The sequence below is a fragment of the Chrysochloris asiatica genome, unplaced genomic scaffold, assembly GCF_000296735.1.
Source record: "Chrysochloris asiatica unplaced genomic scaffold, ChrAsi1.0 scaffold00194, whole genome shotgun sequence".
Taxonomy (NCBI): Eukaryota; Metazoa; Chordata; class Mammalia; order Afrosoricida; family Chrysochloridae; genus Chrysochloris; species Chrysochloris asiatica.
Window position 1 is genome coordinate 585,502 of NW_006408712.1, and position 19,660 is coordinate 605,161.

Below are 19,660 nucleotides of genomic sequence, written 5' to 3' on the forward strand. Positions count from 1 at the left end.
TTGCTTTCAAGCCTAGGAACATCGCCCTGTGACATCTACTTCAATTGACACAACACAGTGGTTAAAGAAAATGTTCTGCATCCTGCTTTAGTGACTAATGACTGCAGTCTTAAAAGATTGCAAGCTGCCATATAATATACAATTACTGGTCTTTTCCCATCCAGGGCACAGGAAAATGAAGAAAGCCAAAGGAATAACAGACCACATGAACCAAAGTCTACAAAACCCTGAGACTAGAAGAACAAGATGATTCTCAGTTACCATTACCAACTACTATGACTGGGATCACAACACAAGGTCCCAGACAAACAGAGGAAAATGGAAGAAGAAAACAAAATTCACAAAAAAGACCAAATTTACTGGAATGATAGAAACCAGAGGAACATCCCCAAGACTATGGCCATAAAGACACCCTTCTGATTTGGAACAAGCCATTCCTGGAGACCCTCGTTCAGTAAAATACTAAGCCCATAAAGCAGTAAGTTATTCCTTAGACCAATCAATTACATAAGATCAAAAGGACATTTGCCTAAAAAAGCAAAGATGACAAGGCAGGAAGGGATAGAACATTCAGATGAAGGGCAACAGGAAACCCAGTACAGTCATGGGGATAATGCTAACACACTGTGAGGAATGCAACCCATGTCATGGAACACTTCATGCATAATCAACATGAAACCATTCTGTTCTGTAAGCTTTTACCTAAAGCACACACACACACACACAAAACGGAGAAAAAAAACTTAATGAACACTTACGTTCATCACATTACTCATAATAGCAAAAAGAAACAAACTAAGTGCCCATCAATGGATGAGTAAACCATGGTAAATACACACAATGGAAAATCACGCACCAATAAAGAATATAATGAATCCACGAAACTACAAGGAGGACACATTATGCTGAGTGGAGTAAGTCAATCACAAAGGACAAAAACTCATTATTATAAAAAGTCAAGCATATGTTTATGAACAGGAAAACATTCTTTGATGGTTACCAGGATGGCAGGAAGAGGGAGGGATATCACTGACTAGATAGCTGCTGTTATGGCAAAATGCTACTGACCCTGTGTGTAGGGTTTCCAAGGAACAGCTGGTGGGTTTGAACCACTGGCCTTGTGGTTAGCAGTCCAGTGCTATGGTACAGCAGCACCACATTAGTTAATCTGGATGAAGGGAAAGGCAATACACAATAAGGGGGAGGTCAGCACAACATGACCATGATAAAATGCTGGGAAGTATGCAAGAGTACAAGGTAACAAAGATAACTGCTATTACATACACAATCCTGCAACAGTAATACAAAGTTACAAGCAGATAAATAAGGTGAATAGGTTGTGGGATAGCATATGGAAATACACCCACAAGCATGTATAGGTATGTGAGTATATCCCCAAACATATATGAGTGTTTTTTGAAGCCCCTCATATAGAGTATGTTTCAACATACGGATTTGTATGTGCTGCAAATATAAACCACGGATATATTGTTGAGTGTTAATTGAGTTGTAGAGCCTAGACCAAAAGATACTGCCATCAAGTCAACTCTGACTCACTGTGACCTGTATAGGGTTTCTGTAAATCTTTACAAAAACAGTAAAGCCTCATCTTTCTCCCCGTAAGGAGTGGCTGCTGGGTATGAATCACCGATCTTGGGCTTAGCGGTCCAGTGCTTATCCCAAAAGCCACTAGGGCATACAGGGGCAAAGATATGCAAAATTTGTCAGCCATAACCAAACACCTTGAAGGACTAAGTCACTCGGCTTGAAAGCTCAGGACCACACAATTTGTATTTAGGATCACAAAGAACTCCTATACATCAGTGAAACAACCTAATTTTTCAAATGGGCACTTCAAATACAAGATATTCAAAGGTTTAATAAACATATAAAAAAAGATCAACATCATGATGATGCAAAGCAAAGACAAAGTGAGAGATATATAAACTTCAATGACTAAAAAAAAATTCTAATACCAAGTGTAGGTGAGGATGTGAAACAACAGGAATTCTCAAATACCGTTTAATGGGGAATTAATACAAGTACTTGGGCAAACAGTTTGTTAATACCTACTAAAGCTGAACACTACAGGCTTGCTATGATCCAGCAGCTCCACTCCTATGTACGCTGTTGCTGTTAGATGCCAGGGAGAAGGTTCCAACTCACAGCAACCCTATGCAAAACAGAATGAAACACTGCCTAATCCTGCTCCACCCTCACATTTGTTATGTTTTGAGCCCACTGTTGCTGCCACTGTGTGTTAATCCATCTGGTTGGGTGTCTTCCTCTTTTTTGCTGACCCTCCCCACTTTACCAAGCATAAGGTTTTTCTCCGGGAACTGGTAACTTCTTTTTCCAAGACAGATTTGTTTGTTCTTTTGGCAGTCCATGGTACTTTCAATATTCTTTCCCAATATTTATATTCAAAATGCATAGATTCTTCTTTAGTCTTATTCACTGTCTTTCATATGTATATGAAAATATCATGGCTCAGGTCAGGTGAACTTTAGTCCTTAAACTGAATTCTTTGTTCTTTAGCATTTTATAGAGGTCTTTTCTGACTATCCCTGTGTGTTATGTGTTAATACCATATTCTTAATAATTCTAACATTACCTGACAAGAAAATCCTCTTCATTAATCTTCTTTTTCAAGATTTTCTTGACGATTCTCTAGAATTTATGCTTTCAAAGGAATTTTAGTTAAAATATTTTTCTCATGTTAATTAAAATCTTAATTATGATTGAAATTCTGAATTTATAGATTAATACGGGAAGAAATGAGTTTTATTATATTGAATCTTCCCTTCCATATGCATAGTATGTACCTTCATGTTTTTAAGGCTCACTAGGAAAAAAGCATAGGAAATTCTGCTGATAGTCGGAAACTACCAGCCACTTGAAAGGAGAAAGATGAGCTTTTCTGCTCCCATTAAGATTTACAGCCTCGGAAACACTATTCAGGGTTGCTATGAATTGGAACAGACTCAATAGCACACCACCACCATCACTATGGATGGAGGAAAAATCATAAAACAATCTATATAAGATTCAAGGGAATGTAACTAAAAGATACACTGGTCTTTACACATCCAGAATATTTGTAAAAGAAAAAGAAGAAAACCAAATACTCTAAGAAGAAACTCACCCACAGACAGGACTAATGCTGTTGGTAAGTGCTGTCAAGTAAGTTCTGATTCATAGTAACCTTGTGTAGGGTTTCCAAGGAATGCTGCTAAAGTTTGAACCACCAACCCTGTGCTTAGCAGTCTCTGGCACTAGCACCACACCAGGATGCCAAAGTTTACATGAAACATGACTTCATATACCCTAAGACCAAAAGAATTACATACATAATAGATAGATCCTGATAGAGTAAGAGCAAAATGGGGAAAGAACTCTAATTCTTAAAAAGTCCAGACGTACCAGACCTATTGAAACTGGAGGACTTCCTGAAATTATAGTCCTGACATACTATTTAAACCTTGAGTCAAAACTATTCCATCAGATCCTCTCTTCACTAAACACACTAAAACAATATCATCTAAGAGTCCTGTGCTCCTTAAAAAAATCATCTGTAAGAGGGGACTTTGAAAAGTTCATGGAGAAACAAAGAAAATGAAATTTTTCCATGAAATTTTTTTTTAAACTTATGAATTGAGTGAAAGTTTACAGACAAGATCATCACTTTATACCCAACAAATCATACACTGTGTTTCATCTCAATAACTGCAATCTCCTCCATGCAACAATAGTTATCCCACTTCCACCCTGTTGTCCCTGTTGTTATTTTCACCCTCTCTTCTCCCCACTGTCCTCAGGAAAATGTTGGCCTTTGGATTTTGAATGACTGACCATTCCATACCTTACTGGTGCTTGTGTCCCTCTTATTTAACATCTACTGCTCAGCTGAAAACTGGGTACAAGGCTAAGTTCCTTTCTAGACCTGAAGGGTGATTTAGGGCCATAGTTTCAGGTTCCTCCAGTCTCTTTCTGACCAGTAAAAGCCTAGTCTTTTTTAAATCATTTTGATTTCAGGAACTTTTTTGAAGTCTGCCACATGTAAATCCAAATGATCAACAATTATTTAAACACAACAATGAGAAGATAAGGAATCAGGGAAAAACATTACTGGAAATGGAACAACAGAACAGAAAGAATAAGAAAGTTGACAAACTATAACCAATGTCTCTGTTAAATGTGAACCTAATTCACTTATGTTTTCACCAAAAACACACTAAAACATATTTAAAAAAAGATACACTGATATGTTAGCCTAACATCTCTTTTCACACTGTATTTTAAAATAAAGCTGTTCTGTATCTACTACCTCTTCCTTTACCACTCACCTTTAATAAATTACAGAATTCTGGCTGAAACTACATTAATAATTGGGGAGGGGGGGGGAGAGAGAAACTAAATTAGCAATTGTTGTTAGGTGCTATCAAGTCAATTCTAATCCATGGCATTATGTATAAAAGAACAGAACGTTGTCCAGTCCGGCATCTTTCTCACCGTTGCCAGCATGCTTGAGTCCATAGTTGCAGCAATTAAGCCAATCCATCTCACCAAGTGTCTCCCTCGCCCTCAGGTCTCTATTTCATCAAACATGATTTCCTTCTCTAATAACTGATCCCTCCTGATGACATGTTCAGATACAGTGAGTTAGATACTGTTCTTGTGATCCATTCAGTTTCATTGGCTAATATCCAACAGTACACTCCCTGCCTGGCCTTTCTTCTTAAGTCTTAAGTCTGGAAGCTCTGATGAAACCTGTGAACTATGTGTGACCCTGCAGGTATCTGAACTATTGGTGCCATACCTTCCAGCCTCACAGCCTCACACAAACCAGCACAGTACTACAGACGACAGACGGGTGGTAGAAATTAGCAATAATGGCCTAGAAATACGAGGCTAAGTCAAAAAAGTATTGCTATAAAATCAAATTTTTACTACACAAAAACCTCAAAATGTAAAGCAATTATTTCTCATCATATCCCCAATCTAGATCTATACATTTTTAAAGGTACTGTTTAAATCTCTAACCCATTCATGATGAATTCAGAATTCTTTGATTTACATATTAAAATAGCAGTTTTGACATCCATGAGGGACTCAAATCGTATTTCTTTGCAATGGTCTTTGAATTTAGAGAACAAAAAGAAATCTGAAGAAATAAGATCAGTATCGTAAGAAGGACTGAGCAGGGTTTCGCAAAAGGAAATTCTTAGAGGACAGCTCCTGTTACCCTCAAAGAATAAGCAGGTGCATTGTCATAGTACAATGGAAAATAAGTCTTCAGTGAAACTTTACTGACCTTTCTCTTACCAATGTAGTTTTCAATGCTTTTAAAACTTCTTTAAAATAAATCCCTGTGACCATCATATGTTCTTTGAGAAAACATATTAAGATTATCCCTTTGGGATCCCAAAAAATAATCACTATAACCTTCAGAGCTGACCTCTCTACCTTGAATTTAACAGGTCCAGATTCCTTTAGAAGCCAGTTTTGATTGGACCTTTCTTTTTTTTTAAGGCAACTTAGCAAGACTAAGTATATTAGTGAAACAGCTTGTATGCAGCCATCCACTGATTGCAGAGACCTGTTTAGACACATTTTGTTTGGAATAAGCCCATGGGGAAGTATGAACTGGAGCCCTGTAACAATCTTTTTGACTCATTTGTGTATTCAAGCTCTGCCATTCATCAGTTGGGTGACTTCGGGAAATCACAATTCTCTATTCCTGTATAAGAGTGTGTCTGTCTAGAAGATCTCAAAAGACACAGTATATAGTAAAACCTGTAAAAGCCCGAACTCAACAAGATTGCCTTGTTTGTTTGTATTTCAGAGGTTTTATGCCTCTGATAGAGTGCAATCTTAACCTTTCTGTTGCTGGTTTCAGTGAAAATATTGTTGAATTTTCCATTTCTGACAAATTTTCACTTTACAAAGGCTTTAACTGTAATAGCAATCTCTATGTTCTCTAAACACTGTATCTTAACTAATTTTCAAAGGCAGTCACACAAGTCTTATTTTATTGTCTTCAGCTCCTGCTTCACCTGAACTGTAAGTTGTTAAGAGGCACCTCACAACTGCATCTGTGAACCATACTGCATTAACTTTAACAGTTCATCCTAAAGTTTATTAACACCATTACCTTCTGTCCTCGCTTTACTGGCTGCCCAGCTGGAACACTTCTGCCTATGTTTTGATGAGTCTCAATCTGTAGAGCACTTTCTTTTTCTTTGTCCTTTCCCTCTATCTCTTCTAAATCCTCTGAATCATTTGGAAGCCTTTTCTTCTTCATTTCCCTAAGAATTAATAAAACAGAAACAAGTAATTCTTAAAATAAAAATATTAATAGAATTTCTTCTCCCCCTTAATTTCATGTAAGTGTTGTATGTGTAGTCTCTTTTTGTTCAATGTGGTAAGCTAGTCTAAGTCCTCATCACATCACATCACACCTGAACTCTGCAGTGGAACTATTCCCCCTCTATCCTGGTCTACGTATCACTAGAATACCAAACCAGCTGACATCAAGTCGATCCCAACTCATGGCAACTCCATGTGTAGCAGAGTAGAATTGTACTCCCAGGGTTTGCACAGCTGTAACCTATGGCAACTGATTGCCAATAGAATTCTGAGTGGGTCTGAACTCACAACCATTCATTCAGCAATCCAGTGCTTAATCATTTGTACCACCCAGTAGATCCTGTTGTACCTACACTTCTATATTAATTTCCCATAATAGTTTACTTTTGACACATTTTCATTCAAAAAATTTCCAAGGTCCTCCTCATTTTCAGGATAAAGTCTGTAATCTTGAGTTGTCATTCAGAGTTCTCCAATTTTGGTACAGATTTACGTGTCCAATCTTATCATCTATTAGTTCACCAACATGAACTTTATGCCTTCCATTTCTGTGTATTCACTTCCCTAAGTACAATTCACATTATTTCCAACCTCTACTTTGTTCATGTTAATTCTCCTTGCCATATCTGTCCTCCTTATCTATATTTATTAAAGTCCTAATATATCAAGATACACTTCTTATGATATTTCCCAAATAACCTCAACTAGCAGAATGCTTTCATTCCTTAACTACTGTATCAATTTGGGGCAAAACTATTTACATGTTTATAGCTACTTCCAGAAAGCAGGACTCCAAAGCTTCTTAAAGTCATGGACTTTATATTTTACTTCTTCATACAGTAGCATAGCCCCACATACTCAGAATTCTCTTTAAGTGTTTAAATCATTATTTTTCTAAAACAAAGGGGCGTTATTGTCCATTCTAGTTTAGGGCCTCTTCCTGGAATGATTTACTCTTCCTAGTCTTTTTGATTCTACAGCAACTGTCTCTGATGTCCCCTTCCTCCTGTCCCTGCCTTTCTACTTGCTAGTAAAAGAAAAGTCTTCTCTCTCACATAAAAATTTCTTAATTTCAAACATCCCTGTTTATTCTTGTCAATATTATTCTAGAACCAGTCTAACTATTTAATAACTGTCATCACTACCATACATATGCAGAGTTTAAAACGTTTGTAGGAAAATTCCATTACCTTTTAAAATTTCATTTTCCCTCAATTTTTTGAGGTCCCCAATATAATTTTGGTAACGAAAGTTTAATGTGTGTTACCAGACCTATCTCACTGATAAGTCCTACAATACAAAAACTAAGTCTTAGTAATTTTAATATAGGGGTCTGTAGAATCCTGCCATGGCTAGGTTGTCAATTAAAAAATTTACAGGCTTTTCAGGTAGATAAATATGTTTACCTTCTTTCCTTGGCTGACAAATGTCTCCGGCTCTGTAATTTACTGTCACTCTATTAAAATTGAAACAAAAAACAAGCCAATACAAGCAATATCATTACTATTAATTTTACAATGAAAAGTTATTAAATTTAAAAGTAGAAATGTATGCTCTTCATTGAGAAGGACAGGAAACTTTTCATTAAATTTTGAAAATAGCTCACCAAATTAGAAGATTCTTCTTTTGAAGCCAATTTCTGGAGGGATCTATGAAAACAAGTGGAAAGAGAAGTCCACTAGCCAATGAAAAAGGAAATCCTAAAAGTTCCAAAATATTCTTGTATCACATACTCTTAATTATAGGCAATTCTTCAAATGTTCAAATTTGGTTAAGTTAGAAAAATATAATGAAACCACTTATCTTCATACACACACACACACACACACACACACACACACACACACACACACACATATTCTTAAAAGGCTCACATGGCCTGAACACTTAGCATGTACCAGGTAGTACTAAATGTTTTATATGTGTAAAGGAATCCTGGTGTGGTGCTGTGGGTTTATGTGCCAGACTGCAAAGCCGTTTGAATTGCAAGGTTGCCGGTTCAAGCTCATCACAGTTGCTCCTCAGAAACCCTGTATAGGGTCGTTCGTTATGGGTCGGAACTGACTCAATGGCACTTAACAACAATAAAACCCACGGCAGGGGCACCTCTTCATTTAATCAAGGAAAGATGAAAGTTTGGTGGTATACTAGCTTAAGGAATTCAATTCTGGTTTGACTCCTAACCCATTCCTAACCACCCTAATGATAATAATCAGTAAACATTAAAGACTAAGGCATCTTAACTTTTTAATAGGATTACCCTTATTATATGATTAGTATTTACTTGTTTCTACGAATCATTTATTTGTGTCTACCTTGACATCGTCCGGTCATTTTATAGTTACTATATTTTTTCTATCCTGACACCTGGGAATTTATTCAAAGAGATTTACTCCCCAAATCAAACAGTGAGAAAATAATAAGGCCAAAGGATAACAGAAGGTAAAAAAGTACTAAAGTCAATCTTGGTACTATTTTTTTAACCTCTGTCAGAGTTAATTCATCATCATTCTTAGTATGGCTTTTTAATTACCTTTGGGACTGAAGATGGGACAAGTCAATTGTAGTATCAGGATAATCTAATGTCTCTTCTTCATCCTTCATTTCACCAGCTGGTTCCTCATCTTTTACTATTTCTTCAGATTCTCCTTCATCCTCAGAACTTTCTACCTGAATCAGTTCCTCATTGAGATCCCCTCCACCACTCTGAACTGCAATACCCTCTTGGTCAATGTGAGTCAAGAGTTCTACTTCTACCGGAGTTTCATGTAATTCCTCTTTATCCTCTTCACTGCTACTGTCACCTCCATCTGTTGAATCACCACAAGAGAAGTCAGACTAGGACTGCTAAATGATTTCCTTGACAATGTCAAAAAAAACATGCTAGTGACCCCACTTCCCCAGATGATCACCAGAAAAACTCTTGTCTCTAAAAGGTACTCTAAGAATAATCTGTATCATGAATGTGCTGGACAAAAAGATCTCAAGATCCTTTCCCATAATAAATTTCTTAGAGTGTAACTATTTCTGTAATGAAAATTGTAACTTACCTTCATAAGGTATTTTCAAAAAGTATGACAATAAAAGTAGGTCTATAAATTAGTTATATTTTATTATAATTTGCATTAAAATTGAAATGAGATAATACTAACAGGCGCTGGTACTTTTACAAAAGTAAAATACTGTCCAGGAAAAATATAGTCTTTGGAGTCATGGAGAGATAAAGCTGAACGACTCTTAGCAAGCTACTTTTCTTTATTTCAGTTGCTTCACCTATGAGATAACATCACCTATTATGAGAATCAGAATAAAAAATATATGTATATAAATAAAGCACTTCATACAGTGCCAGGGACAGGGTAACATTCATGAAACAAAATGTTATAGTATTACTTATAAATGAATACAGTATGACCCCCAAAAGGAATAACCCTAGAAGAAAGTTAACTGTAAAACAGAATCAAAAGAGCTTAATTTCTCTAGTTCTTTTATGTAAGTATGTAAAATTTTCATAGTCCTGGTGTGGCGCTGTTGGATATGCACTGGATTCCTAGCCACTATACAGTTGGTGGTTCAAACCCACCAGCTACTCCTTGGATACCCTATACAGGGTCCCTAATGAGTTGGAACCACTTCAATGGCACTTAAGAACATAGTTGCTCTTGTTGTTGGTAAGTACCGTGGAGTTGGTTCCAACTCATAGTGACTCTGCACAGGTTTCCGAGGCTGTAAATCTCTATGGGAGCAGAAAGCCTCATCTTTCTCCAGTGGAACCGCTGGCAGTTTCAAACTGTTGACCTTGAGGTTGGCAGCCCAACTCGTAATCACTACACTACCAGAACTCCTTATAGTTGGTCTTGTTGTTATGTGCCATGGAGTTGGTTCCAACTCATAGCGACCCTGTACAGGGTTTCTGAGGCTATAAATCTTTACGGGAGCAGAAAGCCTCATTTTTCTCCTGCGGAACAGCTGGTAGTTTCGAACTGCTGACCTTGTGGTTCGCAGCCCAATTCGTAACCACTACGCTACCAGAGCTCCATAGTTGGTCGTAAGTCAAGTTAAATTCTCACATGAGAACTTACAGCTGTTTTAAATTCAATTTGCATTCCTTCTCATTCCTAAATCCAAAAGTAAATGCTAATTCATATATAACTGAGTCTTTATGTTAAATACACATATGCATTATTAAATAGAGTTTTATTATATAAGCCTATACTTAAGTGTTTTAGTCATGGCTCCAATTAAATACTTGTAATTTACTAGCTCTGGTAGCGTAGTCGTTATGAGTCAAGCTGCTCCAGGTTAGCAGGTTGAAACTACCAGTCATTCCACAGGAGAAAGATGAAGCTTTCTTGCTTCCGTAAAGATTTACAGCCTCAGAAACCCTATGCAGGGTCACTATGAGTCAAACTGACTTTGCGGCACACCATCACCACCAGAATACGTAAACTCCTGGTGTGGCACTATAGGTTCAGCACTGGATTGTGAACCACAAGGTCCACAGTTTAAACCCACCAGCTGCTTACTGGAAACCCTATACAGGGTCGCTAGGAGTTGGAACCAACTCAACAGCACTTAACAACAACAGAGTAAGTATATTTGATGTTTCCAAAAACAAAACTCAGTAAATTATGACACTATGTGCTGCTTCAAAAATTCAGTTATCCCTTACCTATACTTATGGATGTAGCAGCTCAAAAAAGGGAACAAATCTTTACAGTGAGGAGCACTTCCAGTACACAGGGGTGACAGGGGTGGGCAACTTAGACATTGGCTACCTCAAATGGTGGGTGGGGGTGGGCTATAAAGGCAAGAAGTGACTGGCTTACAAGCTTTCAAGAGGGAGCCTAGTTCTAGACGGGGTGGGGGAAGGTAGAATCACCACTGAATGAATTCCAATCCCTTGGGACCAGGCTAGTGAAAGGAAATGGGGATAAGAATCTTATGGTTACAATAGTGAATAATTACCATCAGGACTGACTGTGAGGGTAGGAAATAAAGAGGTAGATTTTTTTTGACAAAAGAGGGGAGTGATTGATTTTGCTGTCCAGGAGCAGAGGTCACTGGGACCATCAAGTGAGAAGAACGGAGAGCGGGACCCTACCCAGAGAGGCAGTGATGCCTGGGATGGAGACAGAGAAGATGACGTGGACAGATGGAGCGGCTGGGGACACTGGACTCAGGGAGGGAGAAGGGCTGGGTGCTGGTGTGGTTTTACCCTTTGGTTATCTGATGATGCATGGAGGGGATTGTAATCATTGCAATGAAACGAAATAGGATAGGATGAGTGTAACAGTAAAGCTGATGTTCTCCAATGTAAACCTCACAATCAAATCTTAAAAAAAAAAAAATTTAGTTATCCCAAATGAGATATAATCTAAATAAGGATTTAGAAGCAAAACTAGACAATACAGCAAACTAATTTATTAAAATTTATAAAATACCTAGCTGTTCCATTTCTTCGGATATGATTTCACTTGTGGAACTCGCCAATGTCTCTATATCTTCATCCTGTACTCTGACTTTTCGTTCACCCCTGTGTCTCCAAACACATGACTCATCGACCTATAGAAATAATTGCTTTTCACTGATGAAGGTTTATGTAAGACTACTGAAAATCAGAAGAAAAAAAATAAGCAAAAAGCCAAAAGAGTACCTTAAAGAGGAAGCTAAATCCCATCATCAGATATGAAGGAGGAAGAAAATTCTTTTTTCCTACAAGAGATAATATACATAAGTATTTTTAAAGATCAATTTCCTAAGCTTTTTACTTGCAAAATGTTACACAAATGGTCACATTTATTTTGTCCTTTACGCTGTTCATGAAGGAACATTTCTTGTTTACAAAATTTGGCATTATGTACAGAACAGTGGGAAGAAAAAACTGTACATGCTTGTTCTTGTTAAGAAAAAAAGTTAGGTTATGGTTTCTTAGGAACGTAGATAGTACTGTGGGTAAGTGCTCAGCTACTAGCGAAATGTCAAAGGTTCAAACCCAGCAGCTGCTCCATGGGACAAAGATGTGATAGTCAGCTTCCATAAGGATTTACAATCTAGGAAACCCCTCAGGGCAGTTCTACTCTGCCCTCTAGAGTTGCTATGAGCTAACAATGCTTTTTTACCTTTATAACTTTAAACTATGTGAAAGCACATTTTTATCATTAAAAATATATATGAAGATGGCATAATAAATATTAAATTGGCCATACAAAGGCAAAACTTTCCTTATTTCCTAAGAGACACATAAAGCCAGAGTAATCGATTTCTGTTTAGCAGATGGTCCTCAAACCTGTCTCCAAATCCATTCACAGCCTTGGGGATATGTTTCTTGTCAAGCCATTACCTCTGATCATGAAGCTTCCTGTTGTCAAATATTCTCCAGTTGGTGCTGTTTTGGATACCTGAGGAACACCATAATACATTAGCCCCTTGTCTTGAGAAAGATTCCATTTTTTCACTCCAAAGGAGAAAAAGTGAAGTCAAATTCAAAAGTTAAGTAAGCAGTAAGCACTATGTTCAGAAAAGTTTATTTTTAGCAACAGTAACGTTTATATAATCTATCAAAAACTTTCAATACTGAAGGGATAGATAGTCATGGACTAGAAATAGAGCCAGTCTACATATTTTTCCAGTGTGAGATATAATGAGAAAAAAAAGGAGAGCTTAATAAGCCATCATAAAGATAAATCTACTTAAAGATTTATTAAATAAAAATAAATTTCTGAAATAAGAATTTTATCTAATAAATTATTGTCTATTATTATACTTTCATTTTAGGAAATGAAGTTAGCACAAAACTTTTTAATTTGGCAAAATAGAAAACAAGCAAATTTATTGTACATTTAAAAAATATACCTGTGAAACTCCCAGATCAGAGAAAATCATTATTAGTCATAAAAAGTTTTCCTAACAGTGAGAGGCTAAAACTACATTAAATTTCATTTAAAAAACAAAAATACCCTCTCATATAAGAATGAAAACCACTCTTGTGACAGTACTGAAGCAGAAAATAATATAATCTTTGTGATATTAATTTCCTAAAATCAAAGTATCATTGTTGTTCTTGTTAAGTGCCGTCGAGCTGGTTCCAACCCATAGTGACCCTGTATTGGGTTTCTGAGGAGCAGCTGGTGAGCTTGAACCGCCAACTTCGCAGTTTAAATAGCTTTGCAGTCTGGCGTGTTAATCCACAGCGCCACACCAGGACTGCAAAGTATCATACTACAGCAGATAAAAATGAATATAAATAGATATCAAACTAAATCTAAGGAGGGATTAGCGTTACTGAACTCTCCTGCATGGCTTTAGAATGTTATATAAGTACATAATTACATTATTGTCAATTATAATTCTTGAAATCAAATAAAACAGTGTGGTAGGAAAAGCACTGGACTGCTAACCATAAGATCAGTGGTTCAAACCCACCAACCAATTCTCAGAAATCCTATATAGGAACACTATGAGTTGGAACCAACTCAGTGGCACTTAACAAGAGCTATCACAAAGGAAGTCAATTACCTAACAAAACTAAATGAATTTTAAAACCACTGGGTATTACCTACTTTTTTGACAGGGCCAAACAAAATTAATAAAACTCTGACAAAGATGAACAGAAGAAAGCCCCTTTAGGTCAGTAGGCAAGTCATACTTGGATCCCTCTCTCTGTCTTCATTTAGACCTCTGGCTCAAATTTTATCTTCCCAGAGAGGCCTTCTCTGACACTTTAATCTAATATGGTAGCTCCTATTATACTCTAAGGAGTTCTGGTAGCGTAGTAGTTACAAATCAGGCTGCGAACTGCAAGGTCAGCAGTTTGAAACTACCAGCTGCTCCGTGGGAGAAAGATGAGGCTTTCTGCTCCCGTAAAGATTTACAGTCTTGGAAACCATGTACAGCGTCACTATGAGTTGGTTCCGACTCCATGGCACATAACCAAACAACCAATTATTCTCTAGGGAGTCCTGGTGTATAGCACTGTGGGTTAATGTGCCAGACTGTAAAGCTGTTTGAACTACAAGGTCTGCAGTTCAAGCTCACCAGCCACTCGCAGAAGACCCTATACAGCGTTACTATGGGTCGGAACTGACTCAAAAGCACTTAAAAACAACAACATTATTCTCTAAGGCTTTATCCCATTTTTTAATCTCTACAACATTTACTACTTGGTGTTTTATTTATATATGTGACTACCACCAAATATTAGCTCCATCAAGGTAACTATTTTGTCTTACATGCTTGCTTCCATATGCTCAAATACTGGTAACACTGTAGCTCTTACTAAAGCAAGAGGCTTATTACCTGATGATGATACACCCACCAAGCACTAGTGATAACTCGGGCATCCCAAGCAGCACTGTAGCACAGAGCCATTGTGCCAGCTTCAGTCAACGTCCGAGGTGGGATTGGTTCTCCTGCAAGAACAGTGCTACAATTATTCAGATACAGAGTAAGACATGAGAATCACACATGGCACTACAGGTTTAATTCTCTTACAAATACCACATTTTTTTTCAATATTATAAATAGTTACTACTTTTATTTAAAATGCATTTGCCTGGTAGGCTCACTTTTTAATGGTCTACTTATAAGAAGTCAGACAAAAAATATTCTCTCACTTGTGTGAATAATTCTAACTTAAAGAATTCAGGAAGATCTATTTAAAGTTGAAATTAATTTTGAGAATGCAGACTGTCTGAATCATCAAAATCAAAAGCATTTAATTACAGACAGCTTTCAATTTTTTTTTTTGATAAAATTCACCCTTTAAAAGTATACAAGTTGGTAGGTTTGGGTATATTCACAAAGCTGTGCAACTATCATAATTGTCTAATTCCAGAAAGTTTTCATTATCCACGAAGAAACCCCATATTCATTAGTAATCATTCCCCATTTTAACAATTCCTATGATAAGCACTGCAGTCCTGGTGTGGCACTGTGAACTGATGTGCTGGACTACAGGGTCGGTTTGAACTGCCAGGTCAAGGGGTTATTCTGAGTTGGAACTGACTCGATGACACTTAACAACATGACAAGCATTGGCAGCTTGGGATCAAGTGTAGCAACAATTGTGAGGTTGGCCCAGGACTAGGCAGTGTTTCTGTCTGTTGTGCATGTCACCATGAGTCAGTACTGACTCAACAGCACCTAACAACATGCTCTGCTAAGGCTGGCAGTTCAAACACACCAGCCACTTCTTAGAAACAATATATAGGGTCGTTATAATTCAAAACCAACTTGAAGGCAATTAACAACAGCTGCTGGCACACACTAATCTACTTTCTGTCTTTGAAACTATTGAGGATGGTTCACATAAATGGAATCCTAAAATAATTCTCTTTTTGTATCTTGCTCATTTCACATAATGTTTTAAAAGTTTGTCCATGCTGTACCATGTATACATCAGTATTTAATTGGATGGATATAACCACATTTTATTCATCAATACATCAACTGATGGATATATAGGTTATTTCCACCTTTTGGCTACTGCAAATAGTGCTGCTATGAACATCTGTGTACAAGGTTTTGTTTAAACATATTTTCAATTCTTTTGAGGAAAGAATTGAAATTGTTATAAGGTTAAACTGAACTTCAAAACCTTTTCCTACAGAGATTGAACCATTTTACATTTCAACCAACAGTGTATGAGAGTTCTAATTTCTCCAAATCATCCTCTTCAACACTTATCTTTAATCCTTTTATTGTTGTTGTTGGTGAGTGCCATCGAGTCACTTCTGACTTATAGTGACGCTGTATAAGGTTTCCGAGGAGCTACTCGTTAGTTTGAACCACCGACCTCGCAGTCCAGGCCATTAACCTACAACGCCACACCAGGCCCCCAATCCTGTTATTACAATCACTCTAAGTAGATGGTGGGAGCCCCGGTGCTGCTGCTGTGGGCTAAGCATTGGCCAGCTAACCACAAGACTGGCAGTTCAAAGCCACCAGCTACTCTGCAGGAGAGAAAGATGAGGTTGTTTGCTCCTGCAAGTATTTACAGTCTCAGTAATCCCAAGGAGCACTTCTACTCTTTTCCTATCTAGGACAGCTAGGAGTCAGAATCGACTCATCTTAGTTTTCTTTTATGGAGTTGAGTAGGTGTGACTACCACTCATCTATCAGTTTGCTGTACTGTGGTGGCTAGCATGTTGTTATGATGCTGGAAGCAATGCTATCAGTATTCAACTACTACTAGTCACCTACGGTGGAAAGGGCTCCTAGAGTAAGACAGACTTAAAAAAAAATAAAAGACGAAGTCCTGGATATCTAATTCCAAAAATTAGCCAATGAAAATCCTATGGCTCATAACAGAATATTGTCTAATAGTACCATAAGATTAACAACAGAATATTGTCCAATAGCGCTGGACGGTAACTCCTTAGGTTGGAAAGCACTAAAAATACAAACCGGATGCAACAATGGACTTGAGCATATCAACAATCATGAAGAGGGCACAAGACGAGGCAACAACAGCAACACTTCATTCTGTTGTTCATGGGCCTTAAGAGTCAGAGCCAACCACACAACATACATATACTACAAAGCCTGTAATGTTTTTGTTGGACATTTGTATTCCATTTCTGGTGTTACTTATCATGTTGATTCCAACTTGTGGCGACCATTATATATCAGAGTAAAACTGTGCTCCACAGGATTTTCACGACTGACCTTTCAAAACTGTCCTCCTTAGGGTTTTCCAGGCCACTTCTATCTTCTGAGATGGCTCCGGGTTTCAGACACCACACTAATAGTTAAGTTTGCTGACAGTCAAACATTTAACCATGTACGTCACCCAGTGACTCATTATCTCTGCTTTCTAATATCTTTTGTGATTTTGTCTGTGTGTGGTTATTTATGAGTATTTTTAATCTCACATACTTGTGATTTGTCCAAATGTATTTCTAGTATAGTTTCTAACATCTTTCCATTATGGTTAGAAATTACATTATGTATGATTTTAATCACTTACAATTTGCTCTATAAACTAACATATGGTGTACTACTTGAAGAATGTTTCATGTGCTCTTGAAAAGTGTGTATTCTGCTGTTGCTGGATAGCATTTTATAGATACTTGTTAGGTCTAGCTATTTAGAGTATTGTTCAAGTCTTCTATTTTCTTGCTCTTTTATTCAAATACATCTCAATTTCACTATGTTCATCTAAACACATATTTATCTGCTACTGAAAGTTAAAGCAGCACATCAAAATTTCCTTGTATTGTAATTCACATTTTTTAAACCTAGAAAAACGATACTACACGTGGTTTTACTTATTATTCCTTATATAAACCATCCCAGGTTTTTTTAAACATTTCTCCCCGAAAGGTAACTGTGCTACAGATTCTTGCTGTTTGGTTGTATCTAACTGACTTCAGGCTTCTAAAACAAAAGGGAAATACTTGAGACCTACTAATGCTTCATGGGGATCATATAAAAAAGTAGAACTAAAGAATGAACTCAAGTATACTGAAGACAATAAGGCATGCAAAACCATACAGATTCTTAAGAATTTACTATTATTGAGTTTGGCAAGAAAAACCCAAAAAGGAAAAGAAAACATATCACAGAACATGTTAAAGGTTATCGGAAAATCACTGGTACGTAGTATGCTCTAGCACAGAGTAGTTTTCTTAGCCCTCTGCATAATGATCATAAGAATATCAGAAAGACAGAATGAAGCTTAATTCTAAACTATGTTTTAATTATTCTCTACTCTAGCATTTTGAGGAACATCCCATCTACAATAACAGATAATAAAGATAGCCACATATGAATGGTTCATTTCCTAATCCATTCTTAACACCCTCAAGTCCAATGCCTGCTAGTTCTGGACCTTAGTTTTACCATTCTTTCAAATATTTTCTTCTGCTGACACGCATATTTTACTCTCCTTGTAGGCAAAGCTATTTCTAATCTGCTACAAGATGTTTTAGGGGTGGTAGTGGTGGTACTACTGAACCTTCTGGTAGACGGGAAAGAAGTTAGGGTTAAGAGTCACGATACGAAGGTCCTTTACTAACATTTCTGAAGAGAAAAGATGGGAAACTGAGTCTTCCTATCAATTTTCTTCAGTGTGCATCTGGAAAGAGTTGTGGGCAAAGTTTGCTTTAAGTTTTAATGGCTGGCCCAGTGAAGTCTAGTCATACATTGAAGCTTTTCCTGGATCTCTGTGTCTGACTGGAAAAGTGATATGCAGAGCTTTCAAACTGCTACAAGTTGCTGTTGTTAAATGCCACTGAGTCAGTTCTGACCCACAGCGAACCTGTATTGGGTTGCCAAGGAGATACTGGTGAGCTTGAACCAACGACCTTGAGGTTCAAATGACTTTGCAGTATAGCGCATTAACCCACTGTGCCACAAGTTAGTGGCCTGAAAAAAATTTTAGCACCAAAAAGGTCAGAAAAAACCCAAACTCAAACTAGAGTGGTGAGAGAAGGAGCTGGCCTTATTTCCTTATTGGTCTTTTGTCTAATTTTTCTATCCATGATTGAAAGCGGGGCATGAAATCTCTTATTAATGCTATAATTGTCTATATCTCCCTTCAACTCTTTTACCTAATCTATGTATTTTGGGACTCTATTGTTAGGTTCCACCACTCATCTGTCAGTTTGTCAAACTGTGGTGGCTTGTGAGTTGCTGTGATTCTGAAAGCTATGCGACTGGTATTTTAAATACCAGCAGGGTCACCCATGATGAACAGGTTTCAGATGAGCTTCTAGACAAAGACAGACTAAGAAGAGTGACGAACTACTTCCAAATATTTAGTCACTGAAAACCTTATGAATAGCAGAGAAATACTGTCAGATGTAGTGCCGGAAATGAGCCCCTCAGGTTGGAAGGCATTCAAAATGTGACTGGGGAAAAGCTGCCTCCTCAAAGTAGAGCTGACCGTGATGACACCAATAGAGTAAAGCCCATGGGAGAAAAGCCTGCAGGACCTTCATGTGCTGATGGGGAACAACTCAAAATGAAGAGAAACAACTGTAAACATCCATTGAAAATCGGAACCTGGAATGTACGAAGCATGAATATGGGAAAATTGGAAGTTGTCAAAAATGAAATGGAATGCATAAAACATCGATATCTTAGGCATTAGTGAGCGGAAATGGACTGGTATTGGCCATTTTGAATCTGACAACCAACCACATGGTCTACTATGCCGGGAATGACAAATTGAAGATGAATGATGTTGCATTCATTGTCAAAAAGAACATATCCAGATCAGTCATGAGGTACAATGCTGTCTATGATAGGATAATATCCATGCACCTACAGGGAAGCCCAGTTAATA

The 19,660-nt window shown here is 37.4% G+C and overlaps 1 protein-coding gene across 2 annotated transcripts in view; it reads right to left on the bottom strand.

The window, feature by feature from the left end:
• The window catches only part of NEMF (nuclear export mediator factor), a 73,352-nt gene that overhangs the window by 5,232 nt on the left and 48,460 nt on the right, over positions 1-19,660 (bottom strand). For both annotated transcript variants that reach the window (XM_006872331.1, XM_006872330.1), the window contains 8 exons: positions 14,668-14,780; positions 12,713-12,770; positions 12,026-12,084; positions 11,814-11,934; positions 8,903-9,179; positions 7,976-8,018; positions 7,776-7,825; positions 6,155-6,308 (listed from right to left, as the gene is read on the bottom strand). In XM_006872331.1, the coding sequence (XP_006872393.1) occupies positions 6,155-6,308; positions 7,776-7,825; positions 7,976-8,018; positions 8,903-9,179; positions 11,814-11,934; positions 12,026-12,084; positions 12,713-12,770; positions 14,668-14,780 (875 nt within the window). The remainder of the gene's footprint in view (positions 1-6,154; positions 6,309-7,775; positions 7,826-7,975; positions 8,019-8,902; positions 9,180-11,813; positions 11,935-12,025; positions 12,085-12,712; positions 12,771-14,667; positions 14,781-19,660) is intronic.